Source organism: Macrotis lagotis, chromosome 4 (genome assembly GCF_037893015.1).
Source record: "Macrotis lagotis isolate mMagLag1 chromosome 4, bilby.v1.9.chrom.fasta, whole genome shotgun sequence".
Lineage (NCBI taxonomy): Eukaryota > Metazoa > Chordata > Mammalia > Peramelemorphia > Peramelidae > Macrotis > Macrotis lagotis.
This window is the reverse complement of record NC_133661.1, coordinates 115,468,954-115,495,197: the sequence shown is the minus strand read 5'-3', so window position 1 is coordinate 115,495,197 and position 26,244 is coordinate 115,468,954. Positions and strand designations below refer to the sequence as shown.

At 39.4% G+C, this 26,244-nt stretch overlaps 3 protein-coding genes across 9 annotated transcripts in view; 1 reads left to right on the top strand and 2 right to left on the bottom strand.

The window, feature by feature from the left end:
- Nucleotides 1-4,454, bottom strand: part of LOC141521395 (zinc finger and SCAN domain-containing protein 29-like) — a 12,914-nt gene extending 8,460 nt beyond the window's left edge. For 2 of the 6 annotated variants that reach the window (XM_074233918.1, XM_074233920.1), the window contains exons 1-2: nucleotides 2,944-4,236; nucleotides 109-316 (exon numbers count right to left, since the gene is read on the bottom strand). In XM_074233918.1, coding sequence (XP_074090019.1) covers nucleotides 109-316; nucleotides 2,944-3,345 — 610 coding nt within the window. In that variant the 5' untranslated portion in view covers nucleotides 3,346-4,236. Of the gene's footprint in view, nucleotides 1-108; nucleotides 317-2,673; nucleotides 2,894-2,943; nucleotides 4,237-4,357 lie in introns of those variants that run through there. The other 4 variants (XM_074233919.1, XM_074233922.1, XM_074233921.1 and 1 more) reach the window with 4 other exon arrangements.
- Nucleotides 4,194-26,244, top strand: LOC141521398 (uncharacterized). Its single transcript, XM_074233926.1, has 2 exons — nucleotides 4,194-19,620; nucleotides 26,178-26,244. Exon 1 carries the CDS (start codon nucleotides 4,314-4,316, stop codon nucleotides 5,124-5,126), a length of 813 nt encoding a protein of 270 aa, XP_074090027.1. The 5' UTR covers nucleotides 4,194-4,313; the 3' UTR covers nucleotides 5,127-19,620; nucleotides 26,178-26,244.
- The window catches only part of ZSCAN2 (zinc finger and SCAN domain containing 2), a 29,688-nt gene continuing 8,833 nt past the window's right edge, over nucleotides 5,390-26,244 (bottom strand). For both annotated transcript variants that reach the window (XM_074233925.1, XM_074233924.1), the window contains exons 3-5: nucleotides 19,399-19,490; nucleotides 18,930-19,056; nucleotides 5,390-11,222 (exon numbers count right to left, since the gene is read on the bottom strand). In XM_074233925.1, the coding sequence (XP_074090026.1) occupies nucleotides 9,784-11,222; nucleotides 18,930-19,056; nucleotides 19,399-19,490 (1,658 nt within the window). In that variant the 3' untranslated portion in view covers nucleotides 5,390-9,783. The remainder of the gene's footprint in view (nucleotides 11,223-18,929; nucleotides 19,057-19,398; nucleotides 19,491-26,244) is intronic.

Sequence of the window (26,244 nt, the reverse complement as noted above, 5' to 3'; positions counted from 1 at the left end):
AGGCAGGAAAATCTCCCCACCACACATTTTCTATTCTGAAAGCTGTCCAGGTTCTTACAAGTCTATAAACTTCCACAAAGTCTTCCCTCTTTCCTTCTAGTTACTTACCACTCTCCTGAAGGGAATGGGGCTCTATCTTAGGATCACAGCTCAGCTCTTTCTCTGGTTCTAGGTGTAATCTCTCTGCGTTCTCCTGGAATGTGCATTTGGATTTTGTCTGTGTTTGCTTCAGATGGACACTTAGTGAATTGGGTACTGATCCTGCAGCTGTTACCATCTCTGTGAGTACTTCCTGCCCTTTCATAACGACTGGGACCTAGGAAAAGCCCACAATTCCTGTCACTTCAAAGCCTGCTAAACGTGGGCAGAATCTTGTAAATTAAAAGAGGGTCACCCATACTATTCTAGAATAAGATGAGAACACCAGGCTTACTGACACTCTTGAAGTTACCAGTGAGTACCTGCAGTCACTTATGCTAGATGCAGGTTTAGCTGTCAGGAGCTGTGCCACTCATCTGCCCGCTTTTCCTGATATCCACCCCTACTGCCTTGGAACATTGATCATCCTTGCTAAGCCCTTAAGGGACCAACAATAGTGAAGTGATCTGCAGGAATGTCAGTGGGACTCAGTATTTTTACTGTTTAGGTGCTGTTGTCATCCCCATTGTATAGATGGAGAAACTGATGCAGATCAGAGACTGTGACTTGCCCAGTTCATTGCTAGTAAGTGTCTGAAGTAGGAACTAAACTGAGGTCTTCCTGAGTCAAAGTTCAGGATTCTAGCTGCCCTTTTAAGCCTTTTTCTTCAGACTATGTATTGGCAGAAATGGTCATTTGTATAACTATCTCAAAGAAATGAACTCCTTGCCATTTACAAAGTTCTCCTTCAATTCTGGTCAATATTTAGGAAGTGTCTACAAAGGAAAAGACCTTCCATAAAATTCTATTGTGATGTTTCATTGCTCCAAGATTATAGTAATGAAGAACAAGTTCTGGCAGATGCTCCCTACAATAGGGTTTTATTTTTCCAGGACCAAATTAGCTAAGTGTGTACAGCATGGGTATCCAACCTTTAGCTCTTCTGGACCACATCATCCAACAAAAACTTGCCAAAGGCTGCAAACAGAATTTAAGATTTGTTTTTGACAATAATGTAACCCATATTACCAATGAGTGTAGAACTGTCTGCATGAGTAGGCTTTGAGGGCTACAGGTGGCTCATAAGGCTGAGGGATGGACACATCTTGGTAGAGGATAATTGCCAAAAGGCTGGCCATTTGGTAATTCTTTTTTCATGACTACCTTTCAAACAAAAGAGCCTCACTCTCATGGTAATTTCCTTCAGCAGTGATACTATCAGAGTGGTGAAAAAGGGAGCAGGGAGTACTAAGAATCAAATAGTTTTAAAATTATAAACATCAAATTATCTATTGATATTCTAAATGTGATATCTTTGTTCAGTGACCAGTGAATGGTCATATTTGTGGAGGAGTTCAATCATTTCAATCTTGATATCCTCAATATCAAGGAAACAAGACAAAAGGAAGTTATAATTAAGTGGAAGGATCATGCATAGATTTTTCTTAGAGAGCTAAGTAAAAAAAAATCAAAGGAATAGTTTTAACATACAGCCAAAAAAAAATAAGAAACATTATTTTATTGTGCACTTGATCATTCATTTTTGCAGCATTCATGATTTGAAAAAAGATCACTCTAATAATTGCAGCTTAGGTCCCAACATCTGTTGCCAAGGATCAGGAGGGAAAGAAAAGGTAAATTGATTCAGACGTTGATTACTGATATTCAGTGAAGCATAAAAAGGTAGATATATGTTTGCCAAATGTGTTGTCATCATCATGGAGAATATTCAGTACAGAGTGCAAATGAAAGAAGGATTCCCCACAGATTCCATATGTTCCAGTATTTGGATGATTATATCAAACCTGGGGAAAACTGAAGAGTCTCCTAATTGAGATCTATAATCTCTCAAAAGTGTTTGTCACAACATAAGAAAATCCAAAAGGATGGAGAATGCCAATTTTCCAGAAAATGAACTTAGAAGGGGTTCAGCAGTTCCATATATCTCAAAAGACATGAAACAGAGTTGGCCCCAGAATTAAACAGAGGAAGAATGGACTGGATTGCTGGTAGGAAACTGAACAATGCTTTTAATGATCTCATGGATCTTCCGTAAAAAAAAAAAAAGACTTTTCTTTTTAAGATACATATTCTTTTGGTGGTGTTCTAAGTACGAGTCATGGAATAACAGTTTCCAAAGAATGAAAATTGCAAGTCAGAAGAAGATATGGAGATTCATAGTAGACCAGTGAAGAATTGTTCAAGAGAAACAATTAAAAAGATGTCCTCAAAGAAATGTGTTACTAGAAGAGGAGGTGAGCTGGTCATGTAGAAAGAACAAGGGATACACATAACTAGTCATCTGTTCCTGTGGTACGCCTGCAATATCAAGAGATCTAGTTGAAGATCCCTAGCACTATCTACTGGGTACATCCTTTGAAGAAGATATGAACAAGGGTAGCACAGAATAAGGTGCTGCACCACTAATGGGAGTACTTAAATCAACAAAATCACAGATTCACTGAATTATTTGTTAAGACATTTCTAGGTACTAATGATATAAAAATGATAGAACCCTTGTTTCAAGGAACTTACATTTTCATTGGTAACATTGGGATGTGGGACCCATCAAGTTATTTTTCCATTCTAGAACAGACATCAAGAAAGACAGCAGGAAAGTGTTTTATATTCTCTGGACATATTCTCTGAACACTGTATGGGAAATTTCCAATCAATTAACATCAAAATCATCCCAAAGAGCACGAATAAGTAAAGGGTCATGTTTTACACACATTGCTTCCAGCTAAAGGTTGTATCTCATTTAGTTTTTTTTATTTTCATAAAACAAAGGCATCCCATTCTTACCTTCAGCCCTGACCTGCCAGGTTCTCTTTGCAAATTTTCCACCAGGGTCACTGCCTCCTCTCCACTCTCTGGATGTTGTTCTCTAACCCAGGTCTGGATTTCTCTAGGTAGAACAGTCAGGAACTGCTCCAGCACGAGCAGCTCTAGAATCTGCTCTTTGGTGCACTTCTCTGGTCTCAGCCATTGACGACAGAGTTCACGGAGTTGGTTCAAAGCTTCACGTGGTCCTGCTGCCTCCTGGTATTGGAAATGCCAGAAACGCTGACAGGAAGTCTCAGGACTTTGGTCATTTCCATGAAGGAAAGATTCCTGATGCCAGTGGGAATCATCTTCCAATTTCACTATTAGGAACCCATCTTGTGTTTGAGGAGCGTGCATCTGGGGGTCCAAAACTACAGCCATTGTCCAGTTCAAGAAGAGGTTTTGTTCTTTTGGTAAGATCTTTTCCCTTTTTTAAAAAAATACTCTTGCCTCTGGCTAGGCACCACTGAGTGGAACTCTTCCAGAGGACTCTGGGTACAGAGAGACACAACAATAGCGTCAACACGTGTTATCTAACATCTAAGTTATCTATTAACCCAATTCAACTTCTGGTGGAAAAGCACAAAATATCTCCTTGTTTCTTTCTTTCCTAGTCCTCTTCAACAGTTCCTGTTTCTATTCTGATTACTGTACCTTAGAAAGGTCAGTTTCTACCGGTCCCTCTGTTATGATACCAAACTTGTCCCCAGGACTACAAATTAGAACCCAGAACAGCATTGAGATAACCTACAAGACAGCACCATGGAGAGCAACACCTTAGTGGGACATGGAATTTTAGGAAAGGGTGAGGGATGGGTTGTCTATATGCCCCAGGCTTTCTTTTCTTTGGGTCTCGGGTTCTCTGAGTAGGTCAACAAATCAAAACTTTTTTTTAATGTTGGAAAGGACTTTTTGGAAACAGAGGGCAAATATAATGAGAAAAGTTTGATTTTCCTAAGGTCCTGCAAATTAATTAGTGGCAGAAAAAGGGTTCTAGGGTTTAAACTTGTATTAGGCGATTCAACCTCAAGATTGGGTTAATTTGAGTTGAGTCTTTCACGGGAGGTGTACACTGGGGACTCTGAGGAAGCGCACGCAAAACACTCGGGGGACTTTGGACGTGCCTCGGCCACAGAGCGAAATGTGGGAAAAGGGGGAAAAAGCGTGTGTGCGCGCGCGTGTGCGTGTGCGCAGCGGGGGACGGGGTCTCTCCAGCCGGGGAGTAACCGTCGGGAGGTGCTGCCCTCCGGGCCCCCTGCCCAGCACCAGAGTCGGAGCCTGCAGCCGGAGAAGCCCACCTCCCCGCCCCTGCCTCCGCGGCCGGCCCTCATCCATCCAGCCCCCTCCCCATGCCGCGGCTGGAGCCCCGCCCCGCGCGGGTGGGTCTGCTCACTCCCGAGGGATCGCCCGCTCTGCCCCGCGGCCTCCACGCCTGCCCCTCGAGCCGCCTCTGCTTAGGGCTCCGAACCGACAGCCACAACCGCGGCAGGACAGGAAGCGGAAATGCGGCTCCCGCCGCCCGGGACCCAGGCGGAGTCAGAGCAACTACATCCCCCAGAAGCCTCCTCGCGCCCTCTCACCCCGCAAGACGGGCCAATGGGAAAAGAGCCACTTCGAGGACGCCCTCACACAGACCTATCACCGGAGGAGAAGGGCGGGCGCCTCTTACCTCACTGGTCCCGGGGGCCTGGAGGCCGTTTTTGCGGGCGGGGCCGTTAAGTCTTCTGCCACCCCGCGGTTCTTCTGTTGGGCGCCCTCGAAAGCCCGGGGCGGGGCCTGGCGGGGGCCGGGTCGAGCGGGTCCGGCCCGGCTGGCTGAGAACCCAGGAGAGAGGGGCCGGGCCGGGGAGCGAGAGCCCGCGTCGGAGCCCCGCCCCCAGCAGCGATGTCCGGACTCTGTTAGTTCCACCCATTCCGGGCTGGTGCCGGCGACCAGCGAGGCCGGCCCCGGCCCGGCCCGGCCCGGCCCGGCCCGGCCCCAGGTGTGTGTGTGCGTGCGCACCTGCTGCGGCCAGGAGCACAGGGGCTGAGGAAGCGCCCCCAGCGCGGAGACGGCACGGCCGCGTTCCCACGTCGGCTCCGCCACGGACTCGCCGGGCCACCACGGGCAAGTCGCTCCACTTCCCTGGCCTCGTGTCCTCGCCTGTACGGTGTGGGGGTTAGACTCAGTGACCCGGGGCCCTAGCTGGAGAGATGGAGGAGAGAGGGGGCGCTGCCGCCCCGGAAAGGCCTGGCCCCCGGGGGTCGCGGGCAGCGGGGAGAAAGGGAGTGGGGCGGCTCCGAGAGGCGGGCGCCCGGCCCGGCCCAGCCCCGGCCCGGCCCCGGCCCGCCCCGGCTCCTCGACTGGATCTTTGAGCCCTGCCCGCGGCCCGCCCAGGGCGGTGGTGAGGGGCCGGAGAGACCGTGTTTGTGGAAACTGTAACGCGAACAAGCGAAGGCAAATGATTAGCAGAGAAGAATGTTGCGCTCCCCCTCCTTTCCCCCTGGAGGCGCGGGGCTCCTCTCTGTTGAAGTCTCCCACCCTCATCTGTTTGGCACACTGTGGGGGGCGGGGCTGGGCAGAGCACAGGTGTGGATAAGAATTGGGATTATTGTGACTTTCCCCGGAACCTAGGGCTGAACTGTGGCCGTCCTGCAGCCAGTGACCCTCCTTCTCCACTGGTATGTGGAGGGTTGACTTTGGTGGTCCCTAAGATCCCCTCCTATTTGAATCCGGAGTCCAGTCTTAAATGTAGGTGGGCACTAGAGGGAACATCAGCAATTCAAGGATAGGCACCCTGTCAATCAACATTCCCACCCCTACCCTACCAGAAAAAAAACAAGCTGCCATATAAATCTTCTGGACAGCTCATGTTCGTCATTTTGGAACTTTTTACTAAGATTGCTATACTTCAGAACCTTTAAATGGATGAATGGAATGGAATCTTTGAATTCTAAGATCTTTGCCATTTAGATCCAGTATCTGTAGAAGATGTTTAATAGAAGAAACCAATGCTGGGTTTTTCTTTTCCAGTCATTCAGCCTTTTAAATTCTACCTCCTCAGGTTTTCTGAGGTCTTTTAAAGAAAGTGGGAATTGTGATAGGGAACAAAGTCAGACATGCAAACTTTGGACATACACAACTCTCTATGCACTTCATCCCATATCTTCAGGAGAAAGAACAAATAGATACCACTTCTGGAATTATTATGCTTTGAAGTGTAGTACTTGAGTGCTGGGACATTGGGTACCCTCTGTATTTCATCCAGACTGGACTTTTCTGTCATAAAAAAAAAACTGGGTCTTCCTTAATTAGCAAACTGAATATCCTTGTCCCAGAGGATGCTTCTCAACAAAACCCTTGACAGTCCATGAACAAAACTTGCTTACAACTACTGATTGCTATGGAGACCAAGTCCCCAGTGATCACCAACTGCCAATACAGGATCATTTGGAAGGAAACATCTAGCTAGACCCTTAATTAAGGGTAGTAGAAGCTGTAGGAGACAACTAGAAGAGCAGATTCAACAAAAAAGTTTTAATGGGGTCTGGAAAGGCTTGTGTGAATGAGGACTATGGGAATTTACAGATTCATTAGGATCATAAAGTAATTTAGAAACATAGATAATGATATGGAAAATGGTATGGAGAAGTTCGGTTAGAGTTTTTGCTATTAAAGTAGTTGGGCATATTATACAGTTTTAAAGGACTGTTGGGATGTTCCTCCATTATGAGAGCAATAGATTCAGCGTTAAAGAATAATCTTTGGGAAGAATATTGAAAATGTATTAATGACACTGGCCCTGGAGTCAGGAGTACCTGGGTTCAAATATGGTCTCAGACACTTAATAATTACCTAGCTGTGTGGCCTTGGGCAAGCCACTTAACCCCATTTGCCTTGCAAAAACCTTAAAAAAAAAAAGGAAAAAAAAAAGAAAATGTATTAATGAAGATAAACATGAGTGCAACTAAGCATAAACTATGGAGCTGTGGATAAACCTGTAAAAACCTGTCAGAAAACTACAAATGACAGATTAAATAAGTAGACATACATGCTTCAGGCTAGTTAGGCTTTCTCACTGGTTTAGAAACAGTTTATTTTTATATGCAATTGTTTTATAAGTAAGCAGTGATTCATTTTGATTGAGAAATCTATGTCCAATTACATGTAAAGTATCTAGGCCAGCAAGCCACTGATACTTGGCAACATCTTTCACCTGATAGAATCAGCCTGGTGTAATATAAAATGACTTATAAGGAAATAAATACCCCATTAGGATTTGCTATAAATCCTAAAAAAGACTAATAAAAATGAGGGTAGACTTTATTAGGAGTACATTGCTATCTATATAGCTAGTAGGATTATATTATCCTTATAGGATTTAATGCTAAAGTTTAAGATCATCTAATACAATTCTGTCATGAGGACTTGGGTTATTTAAATGAGGAGATAGAAGAGAAATGAATGCTATGTGTATTTACTGTCAGTTATATTTTAAACCTGATAAATTGTTTTATATTGACCATTAACAATATGATAGAAATGCAGGGTGACTGTTTAAAATATGTTATTTCAATGTGCCTTTATTTGGTTAGTGTATTTAGTTTTGAATACATTCACTAAGGCCAGTTACAAAAAATGCAGTGTTAAAAGTCTATCAGATGAACAAATATTGAGAGCCAGCTTAGTCTTACAAAAGCCGGATAAATCACATTTACATCAAAGAGAGAGTATTTTAAAAAACTCAAATCAATTTCCAGTTCATAATTCTAAACTGTAGCTGAAAATGAAGCAATGACAAATGGATTATGCATTATCTAAAAAAAATGAGAATCTAAGAGAATGTAACACTTTTGTTACATGATCAGACAGCTAAGGAAAGCTGGCACTCTGTCCTTCAAGATAGTTTTCCCTCCTGCTCAAAGGCTATTAGGAGAACAATCAACCAACAAATATTAATCACTTATTTTGTGCAAGGCACTATGTAGGGCTTTGGAAAAGCTAAAACTGAACACTTATCATGGATTGGGGCTACAATAGTCCTGGTAGCATATACATATAGTATATACAACAGGGGTCCCAAAACTTTGTTAAATGGAGCTATCTTTCATTCCCTCTGAAGCATTAGTGAGATCATTTTTTTGAAGGGGGGAGAGGGACAGGAAAGAGGGTTGAAGAATGATGGTAAAGTCTCTAAACTTGGAATGGGGTGAAGCAGTTTGACAAATCAAGGCCCTATTCTGAATAAGGAAGGCGATAAAATACCAGCTGTCTTCCTCACCCTATCAGGACTCCTGGCAAACCATCACAGGTTGGAGGCTTGTGATTGGCAGTAGGGACAGCTGGCTTAATTTATTAGGTAGGCTTTCATAATCATAATCCACTGACTGGGGCTTCCTGATATAGAAACACATGATTTTTGAACCACACGAGTTAAAGGACTGAGTCAGCAGAGGCACAGGAATACTTTATTAAAATGAAGACCATGGGACCTGAGGATTCATGGTGAGTCCAGGTTCCATTTGCAGAGGAAGGAGACAGCTTCAAATTTCCCAGAAACGTCTTCACTGTCTGTCCTCTGCCCAACTAATAACCCCCTTCAGCTGTTCTCCTTCCACTGTCTTCATTGCTATAGGAATTAGGGACCACAGGCACAGAGCCATAGCAGTGTCACACAGTAGGGCACAAGCCACAGGATGACCTCCCACAGGGGTCTAAGACCAGATGACATGAACACCAGAACTTCCTTAAGAAATAAGTTTTTAGTATGCAATAAACTACTTGATAGAATTCTAGAGCTGGATATACAAGAGAAATCATCTATAGAGAAATACGAGTGCATAGAATGAATCACTATAAAATGATTATAGGGCTACATATCTGTGTGAGGCATAAGTGAAAAAAAAATGTTCCTCCAGCAGTAAAGGAAGTATCAACTGTCTCCCACTATGAGGAAGAAAATTAACTACCAGTAGTAGAAGTTACTGGGTCTCAAATGGGCCACTACCCCTTCAGATGTATATTCTCATCAACTAATCCCACTCTCCAATGTAGCCTTTTTACTCTGGTAGGGCTACCACAAGCTTAGCTTAGTGGGCAATGGTTAAATTCACTTTAGTTCATAAATTTTTAGCCCAGAGAGGCCCAACACCTTTCCATAGGGTATATCCAGGTTTTAGGCAGGACTTACTCTCTCCCTTTTTTGTGCTCCTGAAATATTCCAGAAACAGAAAAGTACTTGATTTTGGTGTCTATCCCTCTTCTTTTCATTACAAAGCTGGATTGCCCTGTCTCTGTCTTTGATCTTAGAGGTGTAGCCTAATATATTTAATCCAAGAAGAAAATATTTAGTGGCTGCACAACAGAATGGAATGAAGGCACCATAGCAACAACAAAGCTGGGGAAAAGAACAAGCATTCATATGGATCTCTGGCTTTTTTTTTTTTCTGAGCAATCTGACCCATTTTGTAGATTCGTTTTTCTCCTTACAACTGGAAATATTCTCCCTATTTTGCCAAGGGGAAATTTTAGGCACAAGGAAGGAGACTGGGAATTAAGCAGTGAATTGATGGCAGGACCAGATACATGATCCATATTGCCTGACCTTCCATTCCTGTCCTGTTTGTTTTGAGTTCTTCAGACTCCTAAGATAGGATCACAAATATCAGGAAGGACAATGGTAAGATTTTGGCAAAAAAGTTCTCTAGAATATTAAAATGAATGGATCTTTAAATGGGATGTTAGATACAGCTTTTTTGGTAGAACTACTGCCTTCAGGATGCTTGTGGCTTTCCTTTCCTATCAGTTTCCCGACAGCAAACTTTTCCCATACTTGCTACATCAATAGAGCTTCTCTTTCATGTGAGTTCTCTGATGTGTAATAAAGTTGGAACTATTACTAAAGCCTTTCCCACATTCTGGGCATTTGTAGGGCCTTTCCCCTGTGTGTATTCTTTGATGTATAATAAGAACAGAATTCCAACTAAAGCCTTTCCCACATTCAGGACATCTATAAGGTTTGTCCCCTAGATGAGCTCTCTGGTGCATGACCAGGATCGATCCCCGGCTGAAGCTTTTTCCACACATGAGGCATTTATATGGTTTTTCTCCCGTGTGAGTTCTCTGATGAACTACAAGTTGTGATCGCTGGCTGAAACATTTCTCACACTCAGAGCACTTATAGGGCTTTTCTCCTGTGTGGATTCTCTGGTGTTTAATTAGGTTGGAACTCCAACTAAAGCTTTCCCCACATGTCAGACATTCATAGGGTTTCTCCCCTGTGTGCATTCCTTGATGGGCAATCAAACTAGAACTCTGGCTGAAACTTTTCCCACACTCACCACATTTATAGGGCTTCTCCACCATGTGGGTTCTTCGGTGTGTTGCTAGGTTTGAGCTCCGGCTAAAGCTTTTTCCACATTCGTTGCACTGATAGGGCTTTTCTCCTGTATGAGTTCTTCGGTGTGTAATAAGAGCTGAGCTCTGACTGAATCTTTGTCCACAGTCAGTACATTTATATGGTTTCTCTCCTGTGTGGATTCTCTGGTGTCTAATTAAGTTAGAGTTGTAACTAAAGCTTTCGCCACACTCTTTACATTCATAGGGTTTCTCTCCAGTGTGAATTCCCTGGTGTGTATTAAGGCTAGAACGGTTACCAAAGCTCTTTCCACACTCCAGGCATGAATAAGGTTTTTCTCCTGTGTGAGTTCGCTGATGAGCAATGAGATTGGGACTCCTGCTGAAACTTTTCCCACACTCAGCACACTGGAAGGGTTTTTCACCCGTGTGAATTCTCTGGTGTGTTATTAGGTTTGCACTCCGGCTAAAACTTTTCCCACAATCTCTGCATTTATAAGGTTTTTCCCCAGTATGAGTTGTTTGGTGTCTACTAAAGTTTGAGCCATCACTAAAGCTTTTTCCACATTCATCACATTTATAATATTTTTCTCCTGTATGTGTCCTCTCATGTGTAATAAGGTGTGATTTCCGACTGAAAGTTTTCCCACATTGAGGACATTCATAGGGCTTCTCCCCTAAATAGGTTCCTTGAAGGCCTATGAATTGTCCTATTTCCCTGTCCTGTGAAGTCGTTTCCCCAAATTCCTCTGCTTGGGAATTTCCCTGAGACCTCTCTATCCCACAGTTTCTTTCAAAGTCACTTCCCCACTCAGAATGATGAATGCCTTCCCCTTCAGGCCTTCCCAATAACATATTTTCTTCCACGGCTTCAAACATTTCCTGATTTGAGTTCTCTTCATTCTCACTCTGGATCTCAAAATCTGAAAGGACCAAAACACCCCCCCAAAAAAAAAACATGTTTATAAATAATTTCTTTCATGGAAAAGGAAAGAAACTATAGGTAAAGGAAAGAAAAAAAGGTAAAATTAAATTTCTGGTGATAGCAAAGAGTTTTAAGAATTCAAGAAGGTTCAATCTTCACTTTACTTCCTTCAAGCTGATGCCCCAGCCATTCTCATAACCACCTCAGCTGAGTAGGTTTGAATGTCTCAGAACCTTCCTTTTTTCCCAAAGCCTAAAAATGTCAGTACATGGCTATTTTTTGCTTCAGTTGAAGCATACTTACTACATCAATAGTCAGGTTTAAAATTTGGGAATCCGATCACCAGGATGTAAACAGGGTATATAAATGGTATATTTTGTTGATCTCACAGATAAAATCTTAAGGACAGTCTCAGCTCTAATGAAGTAGTAGGTAGAGTTATCACTTTCATTACATATATATATATATATATATGCATATATATATATATATATATATATATATATATATATATATATATATATGATCTAGGATCCACCATCACATTACTTTGCATTTTAACAGCATGTGAAAAGATGAAATCATTACAACCAAGTCCCTAAGCATTTGCATAGCTAACTATGTTTATGGTTAAAATTTTTTTAAAAAGTACATCTGTAGTTTAGGTAAAAAGCTTCAAGGAGTATCTTGATGATCTAGATTATGATGATATAGAAGGAAACTGTTTCAATTTCTGCAGTTTTGAGGGGCAAATGAAGGGCAGAAAGCCTTGGCTATTGCCTTGAAAATATCAAACCTCTGAAGACCAAAACATTTACTGCAGTTCAAGAAACAAGAGGCAGCAATTCCTTAACCTCAATTGCAATTATGGTCCTCTTCATAGACTTATTTTGCTGATAGTGTCTATGTTACAGCACTATGCTAGATAGAACTGGTCAAAAGCACATAATCATTTGAGGACTCATTGAGAAGATCAATCAGCAATAAGGGACTTGTGAGCTCAATACTGTAGGGCAATGGTGTCAAACTCAAATGGAAACAGTGGCCACTAATATATATATATAAATTTCCCTATGGGTCACATATTGACTTAGTTTTAAAATATAATGTTATCTATATTTTCTTGTATTATTTAGTTAAATATTTCTTTAGTCATTTTAATCTGATTCAAGGGAGCACTTGGGAGTGTTGTGGACCACATGTGGCTGAGTGTCTGACAACTGCCATAGGAGATACAAAGAATACAAAAGACACACTCCTTATCATATTTTATAATCTGGTTGGGGCTAAAGGGGAAATTCTGTGGGCACACACTCATATTTAAAATCATATAATAACAGTAAATGGAGGATATTGTAGTATCTAGTGTAATGCTGATAGAGCTTATGAATGTCCTGGGAATTCAAAGAAAGGTGATCTCAATGTGGACTCTAGGAGTGAAGGGAGATTTTAAAAGAGGTAGGATTTGAGCTGAGTTTTGAAGAAAGTAAATGTTATATAAATGTCTGGAGGGTGGGGAGGGCCATTACAAGTGACAGGGACAGTAGGAACATAGAAATGGAGTTGGAAGTAAGCACCATAAGAATATGGGGAAATGTATAGAAATTAAGGTAAATAGTGTTACTGTGCCTAAGGGGAATAAAGTTGGCTAAAAGCTGGGGTTGAACATGGCCTGAGAAAGAATCAATCCAGGTTCAAGCTAGAAGGCTCTCAATGGAATGTGCAATAACCTTGCTTGTTCCATGTTAATGATGTATTATTAGAAGCATGTTATCTCAAGGTTAGAGGGGATATGATACAGAAGGGACAAATTGGGGGTTCTTTCTCCTTGAAGTTAACTCATGAGATATTTAAGATATTTAAGGGAAGACACAACTGGGAAAGAGAGCCACGTGGAAGACCCCAAGAATGCAGGGTAATTGGGAAGAAGCCTAGATAAGAAAACCAGAGAATGAACTGAGGCAACAACCTGAAGGTGCAACAGAAAAGCTACTAGGACAGCAGAGGTACCTCTCATCCTCAATGGGTCTTGGACTGGACATGTGGAAGACTGTGGAAATTACAGAAAACAACAGACCTCCAATATCTGGGACTGATGCTTTAATGACCTTTGGGGAATGGTGAGGGAGAAATGACATCTGTAAATGTCATGGGAATGGGAGGAAAATGATATGTGGCTTAATGAGTATGGTCCTGTATCCAGAGGAGATGTAGGATTTGAATGAAATGCACAGCAAGTGCATTATCCACATTAAACCATTCAGGTTTAATAAAATACTTAGATAAATTCAGACTTCCTTTATGTTATTCTGTGAACCCAAGCAGGCCACAATGAGAGGGAAGGCAGAGTAATAAATAGGATCGTGCTGGAAACAAATAGAAGATAAAAGTTAAACAGGTAAGATGATACTAAACTATGTACTTCCAACAAGTCACTGAATATTTACTGAGCACTATATTACACACTTTAGAGATAGAGGGGAACCATGGGACCATGAGAAGAATAAATACAAAATTTTAATTCTAGGCTGAAGAGCTAAGTTTAATTTAAATGTGTTGGGTAACAATATTCTGCAGGAATGTGTTGAAAGTTTTTAAAATAATTTGATAGCAGAGACTGAAGCCAAGAAGACAGATTATTCAATAATTCTGGGTAGTGGCAGGGATTATAGAAAAGAAATTGAAAAATGTTAGACATTTCAGAGCAGGATTCTAATGATTGACTAGATTTGGTTAAAATGATTCTTACATTCTAATCTTCTATAACTGGTAGAAAGATACTGCTATTGATCAAGAAAGGAAAGGTGGAAAGGGAGGCAGATTTGGAGAGGGGAGATGAATTTGAATCCAGACATATTAGACCTGAGCCAACAGTGGGACATTCACATGGAGGGAGATGTTCTAGAAGGCAAGACTGTAACTGGAAGCTGGATGGGAGAGACAGTGGTAGGACAAAGGAATTAAGTAGAGTCAGAATGGGAGAATAAGAATAGAAATGAATAAGAATATAAGGTGAGAAAAATCCTTCAAGAGTGGAGTTCCCTCTGCCTCACACATAACAAGTGGCCATCCACTTGATGATCAGTCTTACCAAGGGGAATCTTTTCAGGTATAGATTGGACCTGAAGTCCCTTCCAACTCTGAGGTTCTAGGCTTTTGAACTATTGCAAATAAGCTTAATTTTGTCTAAAGTTTTATTAGGGAATATTACTATTTCTAAGAGAAATGTCTGTAATTACATTTTAGTAACATCATTCCAGTCATTCCCATGATGAATTTTTTTAGATTTCTAAGAGACATTTCCTAGTTTCTACAAAAGTTTTGTAGAATATAGGGTGGCTAGGTGGTGCAGTGGATAGAACACCGGCCCTGAAGTCAGGAGTACCTGAGTTCAAATCCGGCCTCAGTCACTTAACAATTACCTAGCTGTGTGGCCTTGGGCAAGCCACTTAATGCCATTTGCCTTGCAAAAAACCTAAAAAAAAAGTTTTGTAGAATAATATATGGCAATAAAGTGATCTGAAAGAAAATTACACAGAGAATGAGAAATAACAAAAATAATCATAAAGCAGTTTCTTGGGCTAAGTTTTTCTCAATTTTTCTAAGAAGCTACTTACTATAAACAAAACTTTATACAAGTTTGCTGCCTCAGATGATGAACCTATGATGATTCCTGCTTTCTAAATCAGTCTTCCAAAGATGAAATATGCTGTTAAGGGGGCAGCTAGGTGGATAGAGCACTGGCCCTCAAGTTAGGAGGACCTGCTTTCAAATCCAGCCTCAGACACTTAGTAATTACTTAACTGTGGGATCTTGGGCAAGTCACTTAACTCCATTGCCTTGCAAAAACCATTATGTTGTTATGAATCAAGAAAAGATTAAATATTTACCAGTAAAGAAGGAAATAAGTGGAAAAAATTTTAAAAATGAATATAATCCACAATATATAATCTATCAGTGAGATCAAGAAGAGCAAGTTATCTTGTGATCAGAGAGAAAAAAAACCCCAAAACGTTTCATTACAGTAAAGCCTGATGTAAGACTTATTAAGTAGGTTAATAAAGAAATGGAAATGGTAGATGGAACTTTAGATCTTGGTAGCAATAGGGGAGGAAAAAAGGGAAGCAGTGGGAAAGGAAGGGTCAGGATTCTGAGCACAGGGGAAGGACTTGGTTTTAGAAAGGCAGAGAGGAGCAGCTAGGTGGCATAGTAGATAGTGCATTGGCCCTGGAGTCAGAAGGACTTGAGTTCAAATTCGACCTCAGACACTTAATAATTGCCTAGCTGTGTGACCTTGGGCAAGTCACTTAACTCTATTGTCTTAAATAATAATAATAAAAAAGAATTTAGAAAGGTAGAGAAATGGGTTTTTCTTTGAGAAATGCAGGGAACATTTCAAAAATTATGAAAATAAATGACTATTAAAATGGAAATTATGTAGATTAGGTTGATCCATGGAAAGGAAATAATTTAAAAGCAGAAATGGCTACCCCAGTGTATGGACAAAGATGATTATATAATAATGGAAATACATATATGTGCATGTATATATATAAACATATATATATATATATATATACTGATAAAAATTAGAAGAAAATTTGGAGTGAGGTAATTAGAATCTTGTTTATTACATGCTAAGTCTGTGATAAAGAATGAAAGGTAAGAAAGAAAGGCCAGATGGAGAAACTGGTATGTTAGGAAATGAGAGTCTGGGTCATCAGCTATAGTAAACCAAGAACTAAGGAGAAAATGATCAAAGATACTATTAAATAACCAACAAGGATCAAGTTATATTTGTTGTGGTCTTCAAAGTAATTCAGGCCTAGGAGAAGGAACAGGGAAGGCTGGTGTGAAGACCTGTTGGGGATTAGACTGGTCTGTGGAAAGTCAGAGGGGGAAACATTTAATCCTATAGAGGGCAGCACTCAAATAGCTAACAATACAATAGAATAAATTTGGGGCAGAGGATAGTATAGCCAGGAGGAGACTAATGTCGGAACAAGAACATGGTGAGAGAAGAAAGTACTCAATTGGGGGATTTCAGAGGTAAAATGACACCTTGTAATAATTTAGGCCAGAACATGAAGATGCTTCTTTGCCATCTGGAGTCAAGTGGAGATGGAGAAGAGCAAAGTTAAGGAGGATAGACTATCATTCTAATGTGCTACCCAGAAGAAGAGGGAAAGCAAATTATCCTGTGGCTACGTATGATAATCTGTTATATTTAATTAGCACTCTTCAAAAGTTAATATAAAGAGCTGAATCTGAGGAGGGAGCATTAGCTCAAAGGCAAGTGAGACTACAAGCTAAACCTGGGAACATACTAAAATGCTTCCCCCCCCGCATTAAAAATGGATTTTAAAAATATAAATTAAAAAAATTAGTAGTTGACATTCCCTTTCCACTGGTTCCTCACTAAGCTGAGCACAAGGCTAGCTCCTTGAGAGTCACAAGTCTCTTGTTGTACAGTGAGATATTGTTTGGATCATCTCATTAAATTATTTCATAGTTATTTTTTCTTAGCAGTTTTTATTATCAAAAAAAGAATATTGTCTTATTTGAGTAACAAATAACATGAAATGTTCTTAATAAAGTTAAATTTCAACTCTAACCCTATTTGAATTTAAAAATAAAGGCTAGAATATAAAAATTCAAACTTCAGAATTTTACACCTCCAGACTTCAAATTAATATGTAGCACCTGCAGAAACCAAGATAAGCATGTTTAACTTTCCTCTTTGGTCTCCATTGAATATGCCTCTCAATATTGCTCAAGTCTTCTCTGGTAGAGCACAGAGGCTCTGGAGGCAGAAATCTCTTTCCCCTGTGTTTACTGCCTCTTCTCTGCCATCCTAGGCCCTCACTGCCACCTTCTAGACCTGCTCACCCTAGTGGTTCATAGGAAAATGCTGACTTTATGAATCAAATGGTTTGATTTGCATTTTCCCCCCTTTTTGTGATCTTCCAAAGTAACCAAAATAATTAATTGTTTGTATTCAAAGAGTGGAACATTAGGGAAGGAAAGAAACTTATCTATCTTTTTACATTTCATAAAAATTAGTTGCTAAAAATGTCTCTAGACACATTTAGCTATGCTTTAAGTCCATCCCAGTCAGCCCTAAATGATCTCCTTAGTTTCTGTTTGTGCATTCCACATCATTTATAGCTACATAAGCAGCAAAGATAAATATATACCCACAGAATAAGTGCTTAATCATTGACTGATTAACATATAGCATTGCCCTCAAACCTAAACCTCTTGGAGTAAAGAACAGGGGAAAGACTTTTGTGTGCCATAGACAAAGTTTGGAAATTGTGCCCTCTGAAAATTACTGTCTACTTCACCTTTTAGACTTCATTGTAACCCAACAAAGGACCATAGATTTGGAGCTAAAAGGAATTTGATTGACTGTCTAGTCCCACGGTATTGTTTCAAATGAGAAAATTTAAGGAATACAGAGAGGAAGAGGTGTGCCCAACTCCACATACTAAGTAGTAGAGCCCAGATGTGCAACCAGGTCATCTGTCTCAACTTGATATCATAAAATAAGATGACTATTCCATGACAGGTATAATGATTAGCCACTAAATATGTGCAACTGTAAAAATCTTTTTTAAAAAAATCAAGTGTGTCATTCTGTGTTGTATTGTGGGTTATACCTTGTCTAGCTCTAGCTGCCTTGATTTAATTAGTGCTACTTGGCTATACTGTTGTTAATCTATTATCTGTAGTTTGCCTTTCTATCTTCCCAAAGGAGAATCAAAATCCTGGTGCAGCAGAAAAAGTGTTGAATTTGGAGTGAGGGGATATGGGTTTGAAGGCACTTGATTTCAAAAAGTAATTCAGTTTCCTTATCTATGAAATGAGGGGGCTAAACCAGATGCCTTTTAAGGTTCCTTAAATCTTTGATGCCATGATTTTCACTCTTTACACTGTCAGAGAATCTACCCTGTCTAAACATATCATTTCAAGAACCTTTTCAACTCATCAGAATTGTACTCAACCCTTTACTTACATATGACTTTTACATTATGTCTTCTGAGTTGTCTTATCATTTACATCTATATTGACTAGAAAAATTCATTATATTGCTTTCCAGAGTACCTAGAACAAAAGGCTCTTGATGAATACTTTTAGTGAAAAGATGGTCTGATTAAGCTCAACAGTTTTGTAAAATTAGACTTCCTGAATAAAAAAGTACCCATACTTAGGTAAGAAGACCAATTAGCAAAATTATTACAATCCTGATGATAGACTTCTAATATCAAGACTCATTATTTTCTGGTTTTAGGTCAAATATTTTGCTGTGGTTAAATTCCATTCATATCCATAAATAAATGGAAAGGTGGTTCATTCCTACATATTAAAATTTGACATGTCATAATAAGGCACAGAAGGGATCCAGGTATACATTACACCTTCAATGAGTTCAAGGTTTTATACAGATTAATAAAATGAAGTGATAATATGAATATAAAACAAATTCTGATTCAACAATGTGGTAACTTTTCATGCCTGGTAGGACTCAACAGCCAGTGTTGGTAATCAGCCATATATACTGCAACACATTTTTATTTTAAATATTACTACTCTGATCATGTTTAACTCTCATTTTTTACTCTTATCCAGGGATGAAATTTCATATGGGGGCACAATTCTAAAGAAAAATACTCAATATTTCCCGGAGAAAATAAATCTTTACCATGTGATATGTCATTCCCATAATTCTTTTGCATCACAGCACCACAGAGGTTTTTCGGAACAGCATCTGGACCTTTTTGCTCCTCTTGGGAGGGAGAAACTTCCCCATCCTTAAATGTCTCTGGTCCCTGTAACAAGAAAACCCTTCACTAATATCTCCTTCCTCAGGGACAAACCACCTGCAAAGATAACCAAAGCTTGCAAATAATATTCAAGTAAAGCTTCTCTTCCCCCAAAGTTAGATGTTCTGAAGAAATGGAATTCCAGTGATGGCAAGGGAGAAGCCTTGGAAACAGAATAACAACCTGAGAAAAATACTCATTCCCCTAGAATAAAAATCTAAAAGATCTTCCAAATAATATTGTTTTGACAAAGTTACATTACCATTAAAAAAGTAGGTTTATCAGAGCATATAATGGGGGAAACTTCATGTAAGCAATACTAAGAGGATAGAAGGACCCCAAACTCACCGGAGCCCTGGTCATAAGGAGTGCATCCTCCATAACTTGATCTTCTGTACTTTCTTCCTCAGAAAAAGCTGGAACACGTGCTATAGAGAGAGCTAAAGGAGAAGGTGATGGCATTAAAGACCAGGCCTATTCTCATTCCTGTTCCTCCTGTCTCAGAAGTCCATTAAGAAATGACAAATTTAACTGCATACAGACAAAAGTAGAGTTTGACAATGGAAAAGGGTATGATTCTCAGTAAGATTGGAGCTGCTGTAGTCACTATAACCACACTAACCTGGGGAAAGCATATAAAAGGTCATCTTATTTGGGGGGGAGGGTTTCTCCTTGTCAGTAAAGTCACTTGAACAGCATTAGCAATAAGTTTTTTAAACCAAAAAACTTGATTCAGGCACAAGAGAAAAAAGTCAAGGCCTAGCACCTGTTAATCTGTACCCCAACACTTAGGAACTTGAAGCTTCACCCCATGGTCCCAAAAACAATAAGGAATTATGTTCATTTAAACCAATTTAATAAGCATTTATATCTATATAGAATTTTATTCCTGTACCTTATTGTGGTAAAAGAGTGGTAATCATGAATTCTCAAGGTTTTTCCAGCAAAACACAAGCTCTGGTAGGTTTTTACTGTGATGGATTTTGAATATGGTCCAGACAGCGACTATATCTACTTTTCAAGGACTAGCCTGAGTTCAGGGTCTTATCACTAGCAGGCTGGTCATTTGGTGATGAATACTAAGTGCTCCTTAGTCCAGTGGGCCTCCCTCTTGCTTTGGCAGTGATGGGTCAAAGTGAAGGAAAAAGGAACTAAGTGTACTATGAATCATGGTTTTTAGACCACCATTAAAACATTAACTTGGCCATTAGTCCTCTCTATGTGAAATCCTGATTCAATGACCAATAGACATGCTACAGGAGGAACAGAATCACATCAATCTTGACATTCCATAAATGAAATCATGAGACCCCCCCCCCCCAAAAAAAAAAAGAGAAGTTGAGGAAAAGACAAGGGCACAGATTGGAACTATTTCATAAAGTTTAGCAATGTAAATCAACTGCCATTATGAGATTTTTTTAAAAGCCTAGAAAATGCCTTGGCTAACAAGCTCTTGTGCTCTTTTGCCAAAGTTATTCCAAGAACATTTAAGGTTGTAACTAAAAGGTCAGCAAATAAATGAAAAAAAATGTAAAGACAGATAATGCTTGTTGTAAACTTTTCACCAACAAGAAAAATGGAATAATGTATGAACTCAATCACAATACATAGTATCCTATCTGAGGAAATGGAAAGAGTGCAGGAAGAGCTGCTAGGCATGATCAAAGATACAAAGTTTGTGTTTAAGGATTTGAGGGATCAGATCTCAAGGTCCATGAAAGGGGAATACACCAAAGATGTGGGGAAGCAAATTTAATCATGAGAACAGCAACATTACAGACTCTTCTGCTTCTATGTGCACTTTCCTAGGTCTGTGGAATCTCAGTCATCAAGGACATCCCTGAAGAAAGTATGGGAAGGGAATAGAAAAGCTTTTGACCACCTATTTTGCAAATGAAATTCACCTACAACTTTGACACTACAGAATCAAAATAGTGTTCTAAGATTACTAACTATACATCATTTGAAACCATTTGTGCTCTTTTAAAAAGACTAAAAAAATTAAGGATTGGCTGAGAATCATTACACTGTATAATTTCACAATACATGTTAACCTACTTGCCTTCTTCCTAAATCAATTCTCTTCATTTGAGGGAGGCCCTTGCCCCCTTAACCTGTTACCACTCCTATCAAGCCCTAGTCTTAGATTACTCCCACCATCTACAAGCTTCTATCCTCTGAACTTACTGCTTAATGAAGTTGGAAAAAATCATGAAACAGAGCTGGTGCATCAGAAATTTGTTATATAATCTCAACTAAGTATTCACTGCAGCAAAGCAATCCTACATGTTCCTATTTAATTCACTATTCCACTCACCATACTAGTTTGTTTTGTTGTGTTTTTTTTTTTTTAGGTTTTTGGCAAGGCAATGGGGTTAAGTGGCTTGCCCAAGGCCACACAGCTAGGTAATTATTAAGTGTCTGAGACCAAATTTGAACTCAGGTTCTCCTGACTCCAGGGCCAGTGTTCTAACCACTGTGCAACCTAGCTGCCCCTCTCATTTATTTTCAATCTCTTCCTCTCTACTATCTGCTTCCCTCCTGCCTACAAATAGGCCTGCCTCCCTCACCTTCAAAAATTCTCACTTGATCTGTCTATCCCTGATAGCTATAGCCCTATCTCTCCTCTCTTTTGTGGCTAAAGTCCTTGAGAAGGTGGCCTACAATTTGATGTCTCCACTCTCAGTGATCTGGCTTCTCACTAAATCATATATTCAAATGATACAGATCCCAGTGAAATCAAGCCCTTCTTAACTCATCTGTAGCCTCTGATACTATTGATCATCTTCTTCTCCTTGATATTCTCTTTTCTCTATGTTTTTGAGACTCATATAGTAGGTGTACAATAAGTTCTTGTATCCTTCCTTGGGAATCTCCTATTTAAACCTTGTGCAGGACGTCCTGCATGACAGTCATGAATATCCTTGGCAACCTTAGTTCCTCCTATTTTATTTCACATTTCATGTTGATAATCAGAAAGTTGTTGTCTTTGTGGATTTATTTATTAAAGAATCTTCTATTATCTTAACATGTTCTTGAGAGACTCCTTGTTGTGGGAAGAGTTTTGAATATTATGCTTTGCCATACCAAATGAAATGGATTTTGTTTTTGATACAAATAGTGAGACTTTGTTTTCTCTGAAATTCTTAGCAGGGTGATTGTAAAAATATGATCTACTATGGAAAATTGTTTGTGAAGACCTACCTATTCCCATATCATATTTTATCCAGGATATTCAAATTGTGTTCAGATTATTTTTATAACAATTATATAAAGAGGAGAAAGAAGGCATATGGGCAAGTACTTTCTAATGTCCTAGCTATCATTCTTTATAGAGATTAACAATGATTTTTTCCATTTTTATATTTCTTATACCTTGAGAGATAAACTATATTATTTTCAAGATTGTCTTACCTCTGGCCTGGATATCCTTAATGTGAACTTGGTCTGGCCCAGCTGCTCTTGTGAATTTTTTCTAGTTTTGGAGAGAATTACTAAAATGCTGATAAATCCATGTCATTTTTTATCATATTGTCTGCCTCATCTATGCTCTTGGGATACAGCTTAGTAGGGTCTCATATCAAGCTAATGACTTGTTTTCACCTCTACAACTTTATGCTATTTTAAGAGGAAATACTGCTTCTAATCTTCTGCCTCCTCTTGTTTTTCCTACAGTGGTTTACAAATGAATTTGTATTTCTAATTGCTGTCTAACCTTGGCTGCTGTCTCTCTTCCACTTGGCAAGGAAATCAAGCTAAAACAACTTTGACTTTCTCATTGTAATAGCTGCTTTACAGAGGTAAAACTTTTGCAAGAAAAGTGAAAGTCAAGGTTAATCTTTGCCTTATTCCATTTCCCCCTTTTTTGGCTAGTTTAAATGGGCTGGGTCAAAACTGTTGCAATGTTGGACAGAATCATCTGATTTGGGCTTAATTCTTGTTCTAATTGGTTGATCTAATTACAAATTGATCTGATTCTGATATAACTACCAAATCAGTGGCTAGAAACAATTAAATGACATAGTGGATAAAAATACTGGGTCTAGAGTCAAGAATACCTGAATTCAAACCTGGCCTCAGACATTCAACTAGTTATATGACCCTGAACAAGTAAGCTCTCTTTGCCTCAATTTCCTCAACTATAAAATGGAGATAATAACAGAACCTACCTCCTGGGACTGCTGTGATGATTAAATGAGATGATATTTATAAAGTGCTTAATATTGGGCCTGGAGCATAGTAGGCACTATATAAATGTTATTGTTATTATTATTATTATTATTATTATTATTATTATTATTATTATTGACTAATTCTACATCTAGCCTTCGCTTGAGAACCTTCAGCAAGAAGGAAACTCATCTTCCAAATGCACGTATTCTACTCTAATCATCAGATTTACCTTCTAATCATTTTTTTCAAATCCTCTAAAGTTGTTGCTGATATCATAGCCAAATCTACCCTTCCGGAACAGCCAACCCTGACTTCTAATTCTTAGCTCTCATACCAAAAAGAACACTCCTGTTCCATAAAACAATCTTTCCAAGATCTGAAAACAGCCATTATTTCCCCTTCTGAATCTTATTTTCATGACCAACACTCTCAGTTATTTTAGCTGATTCTTCTATAGTATGTTCTCCAGTTTTGTAATCATACTGGTTCCTTTTTCTGAACATGCTTCAGAAAAGTATTGTTTTGGTTTTCATTGCATCCAGTGTTTCCTGTCTCTTATTGAGGAAATTCATGACATAAAGACTTTTGAAAAGTCTTAAAAACTTTTGACCTAATTTGCTAAATCTGAATCATATATTTTGACATACTTTTGCCATCCTCTCTTATTTTCACCTTGTACTGAAGTCACCAAGTATCAAAGTATGGGATGAATCTTGTAAAGGAGAATCTTGTAAAGTTCTTTATGAAAGCTGTCTACTTTATTATCCTTTCCAATAAAAATAGGTATGCTAGTTGCAAATATCTTTACAATGTTCTTTTAGCTGATGCTCTTTATGAGCACTTTAAGATGAGATGAGTCAGTATTCATTAAAATGACATTTATTCTGCCTTTGGCTAACAGGATAAAACATTCAGAATATTCCTTTGTCTCTCAAAGTAGGCATTCTTCCATTTAGCTGTAACTTCCTTTGTCTTATTCAATCAGAAGAAAGGCAATATTGATACAGTCCAATGGTAGATCAATTCATTGGTCACTGAAATACTGAATGCTTCCCTGGATCCGATGCTCCCTTCTCGGACAATCTACTACCACCACCATGGAAGGATAAGGTAGACGCACAGGACTGAAGGCCATTTTTCATTGTTCCTTGAGTTACTATAGCTAAAGAATTCATCACCTGGTGGCCAATCTATTGAAGCCTTCTCCAGATTCAGTTGGGTTGGGCAACAAAAAGCCTTTATGGAATGGTAAAACTTGCCAGAGCGTGTGTTCTGCAAGCACAGACATTGGGAACCTATGTTAATCTCAATGCCATGAGAAAGCATAATTGCATTAGCTCTGGGACAAAGCACAAGGGTGTAGGAATATACAAATCTCTGTGCCTCAATCTCTGAAGAGCTCTAGTACAAAGAAAAAGATCTGAGTGCTGCTACCCCTGAATAACTCCCCATCCCTTAAAAATGACCACAACTTTTTGTTTTGCTTAAGCTATGTGGCACAGTTAACAGAAGCACATTCCCACTCCCTGTAGCCAGGAAGACCTTGGCTCAGGTTGGACATCTCCGATACATGCTCACGGTGGGACTCAGATCAAGTCATTTAACCTCAGAGCCTTAGGCAACTTTCTAAAGTTATCAATTCCACAACAGCTGGGCATTTGTATTGGTAGGAGTTTTCTTACTGGCACGTCTCTGCACCAATAAAATCATAATTGTGGATAAAAATAAAAGGATTATTAATCTTTATCTGATAAAGTTATTATTTGATGCTCACATTAAAATTATTTTATATGGTCAGTTGCATAATGGAAAAAAGATTGCTGGTCAAAATTTCTATTTGCTTTGTTCCCTATTAGTCTGACATGATGGGCAACTAGAAGGTGCAATAGATAGAGTGCTGCATCTAAAGTCAGGAAGATTTATCTTCCAGATCAAATCGAGGATCAGACACTTAGTAGCTGTGTGTCCCTGAACAAATACCTTAACTCTATTTGCCTCAGTTTCCTCATCTATATAATGAGCTAGGGAAGGAAATGACAAACCATTCCATTTTCTCTGACAAGAAACCTCCAAAAAGGGTCATGAAGAGTCAGACACAGTTGAAACAGCAACAATAACAACAAAAGTCTGACATGGTATAAAAACAGTAGTGTTCCCAAAAAAGGGAACAAAAAGGGGAGCCAGTTTCACATTGAACCACTAAGAGTGCATGCACTATTGCCACTTTATTTTTAAGTTTGCGAGTTTGATACACAAAAAGTTATTAATCTGCTTTCCAACTGCCCAAATGTATTTCATTGGGAATTAGGATAAGCTTCAAGATTTTCAGTGGTCTTGCTTTTGACCACATGGTACAAACAGCCAGGCTTTAGTGATGGGCATAATTAAACAGCTAAATGTAACTTAAAGAACCCTGAATTTGAAATTATTTTACAATTATGAGCAATCTTTTCTTTCCTTATGATGAAATGGAGTATTCTACCTAATAGCAGCATCTCCAGTTCAGATAGAAGGCTCCTCAAGCAAGGTTCCTTGTCTTTTTGTGGCTCTTGGGTTAACCTTCCACAGTCACCAAAAGCGAACAGAAAACAGATTAAGATTTTTTCATTAAAGGCCAGGTGTCCCTAGATTTGCATAAACTTTGTCCAGTTTTTCCTCTTCTTCAGTGGTACCCTTTTGTTCACCTTGAACACTGTAATTCAGCAGACACAGTCTGTATAAGTACACAGTTCCTCACAACAGAGTGAATTTCACAATACAAGTAGGCAAACATCCAGCTACTTGGATTGTAATATTTGTAGTAAGTTAATATGCTTAAAAGTACAAGGTCAGTCCCATGGAGAATTATTTCCTAATTTAACAGCATACCTATAGGTCTAAGGGATAAATATTGTTTAAGTACACAAAGAAGAAATAACACAGCTTCTACTCTCAATTGTGCTTTCTCTATAAAGGTAAAGCAACAGAAAACCTGAATGATTCATTTTCCTTACTAAGCATGAAACAAAGCCAGATGATAAG

What these genes read in the sequence shown, in the direction of transcription:
- LOC141521398 (XM_074233926.1), top strand. Translation starts at nt 4,314, where the DNA reads ATGCCGCGGCTGGAGCCCCGCCCCGCGCGGGTGGGTCTGCTCACTCCC.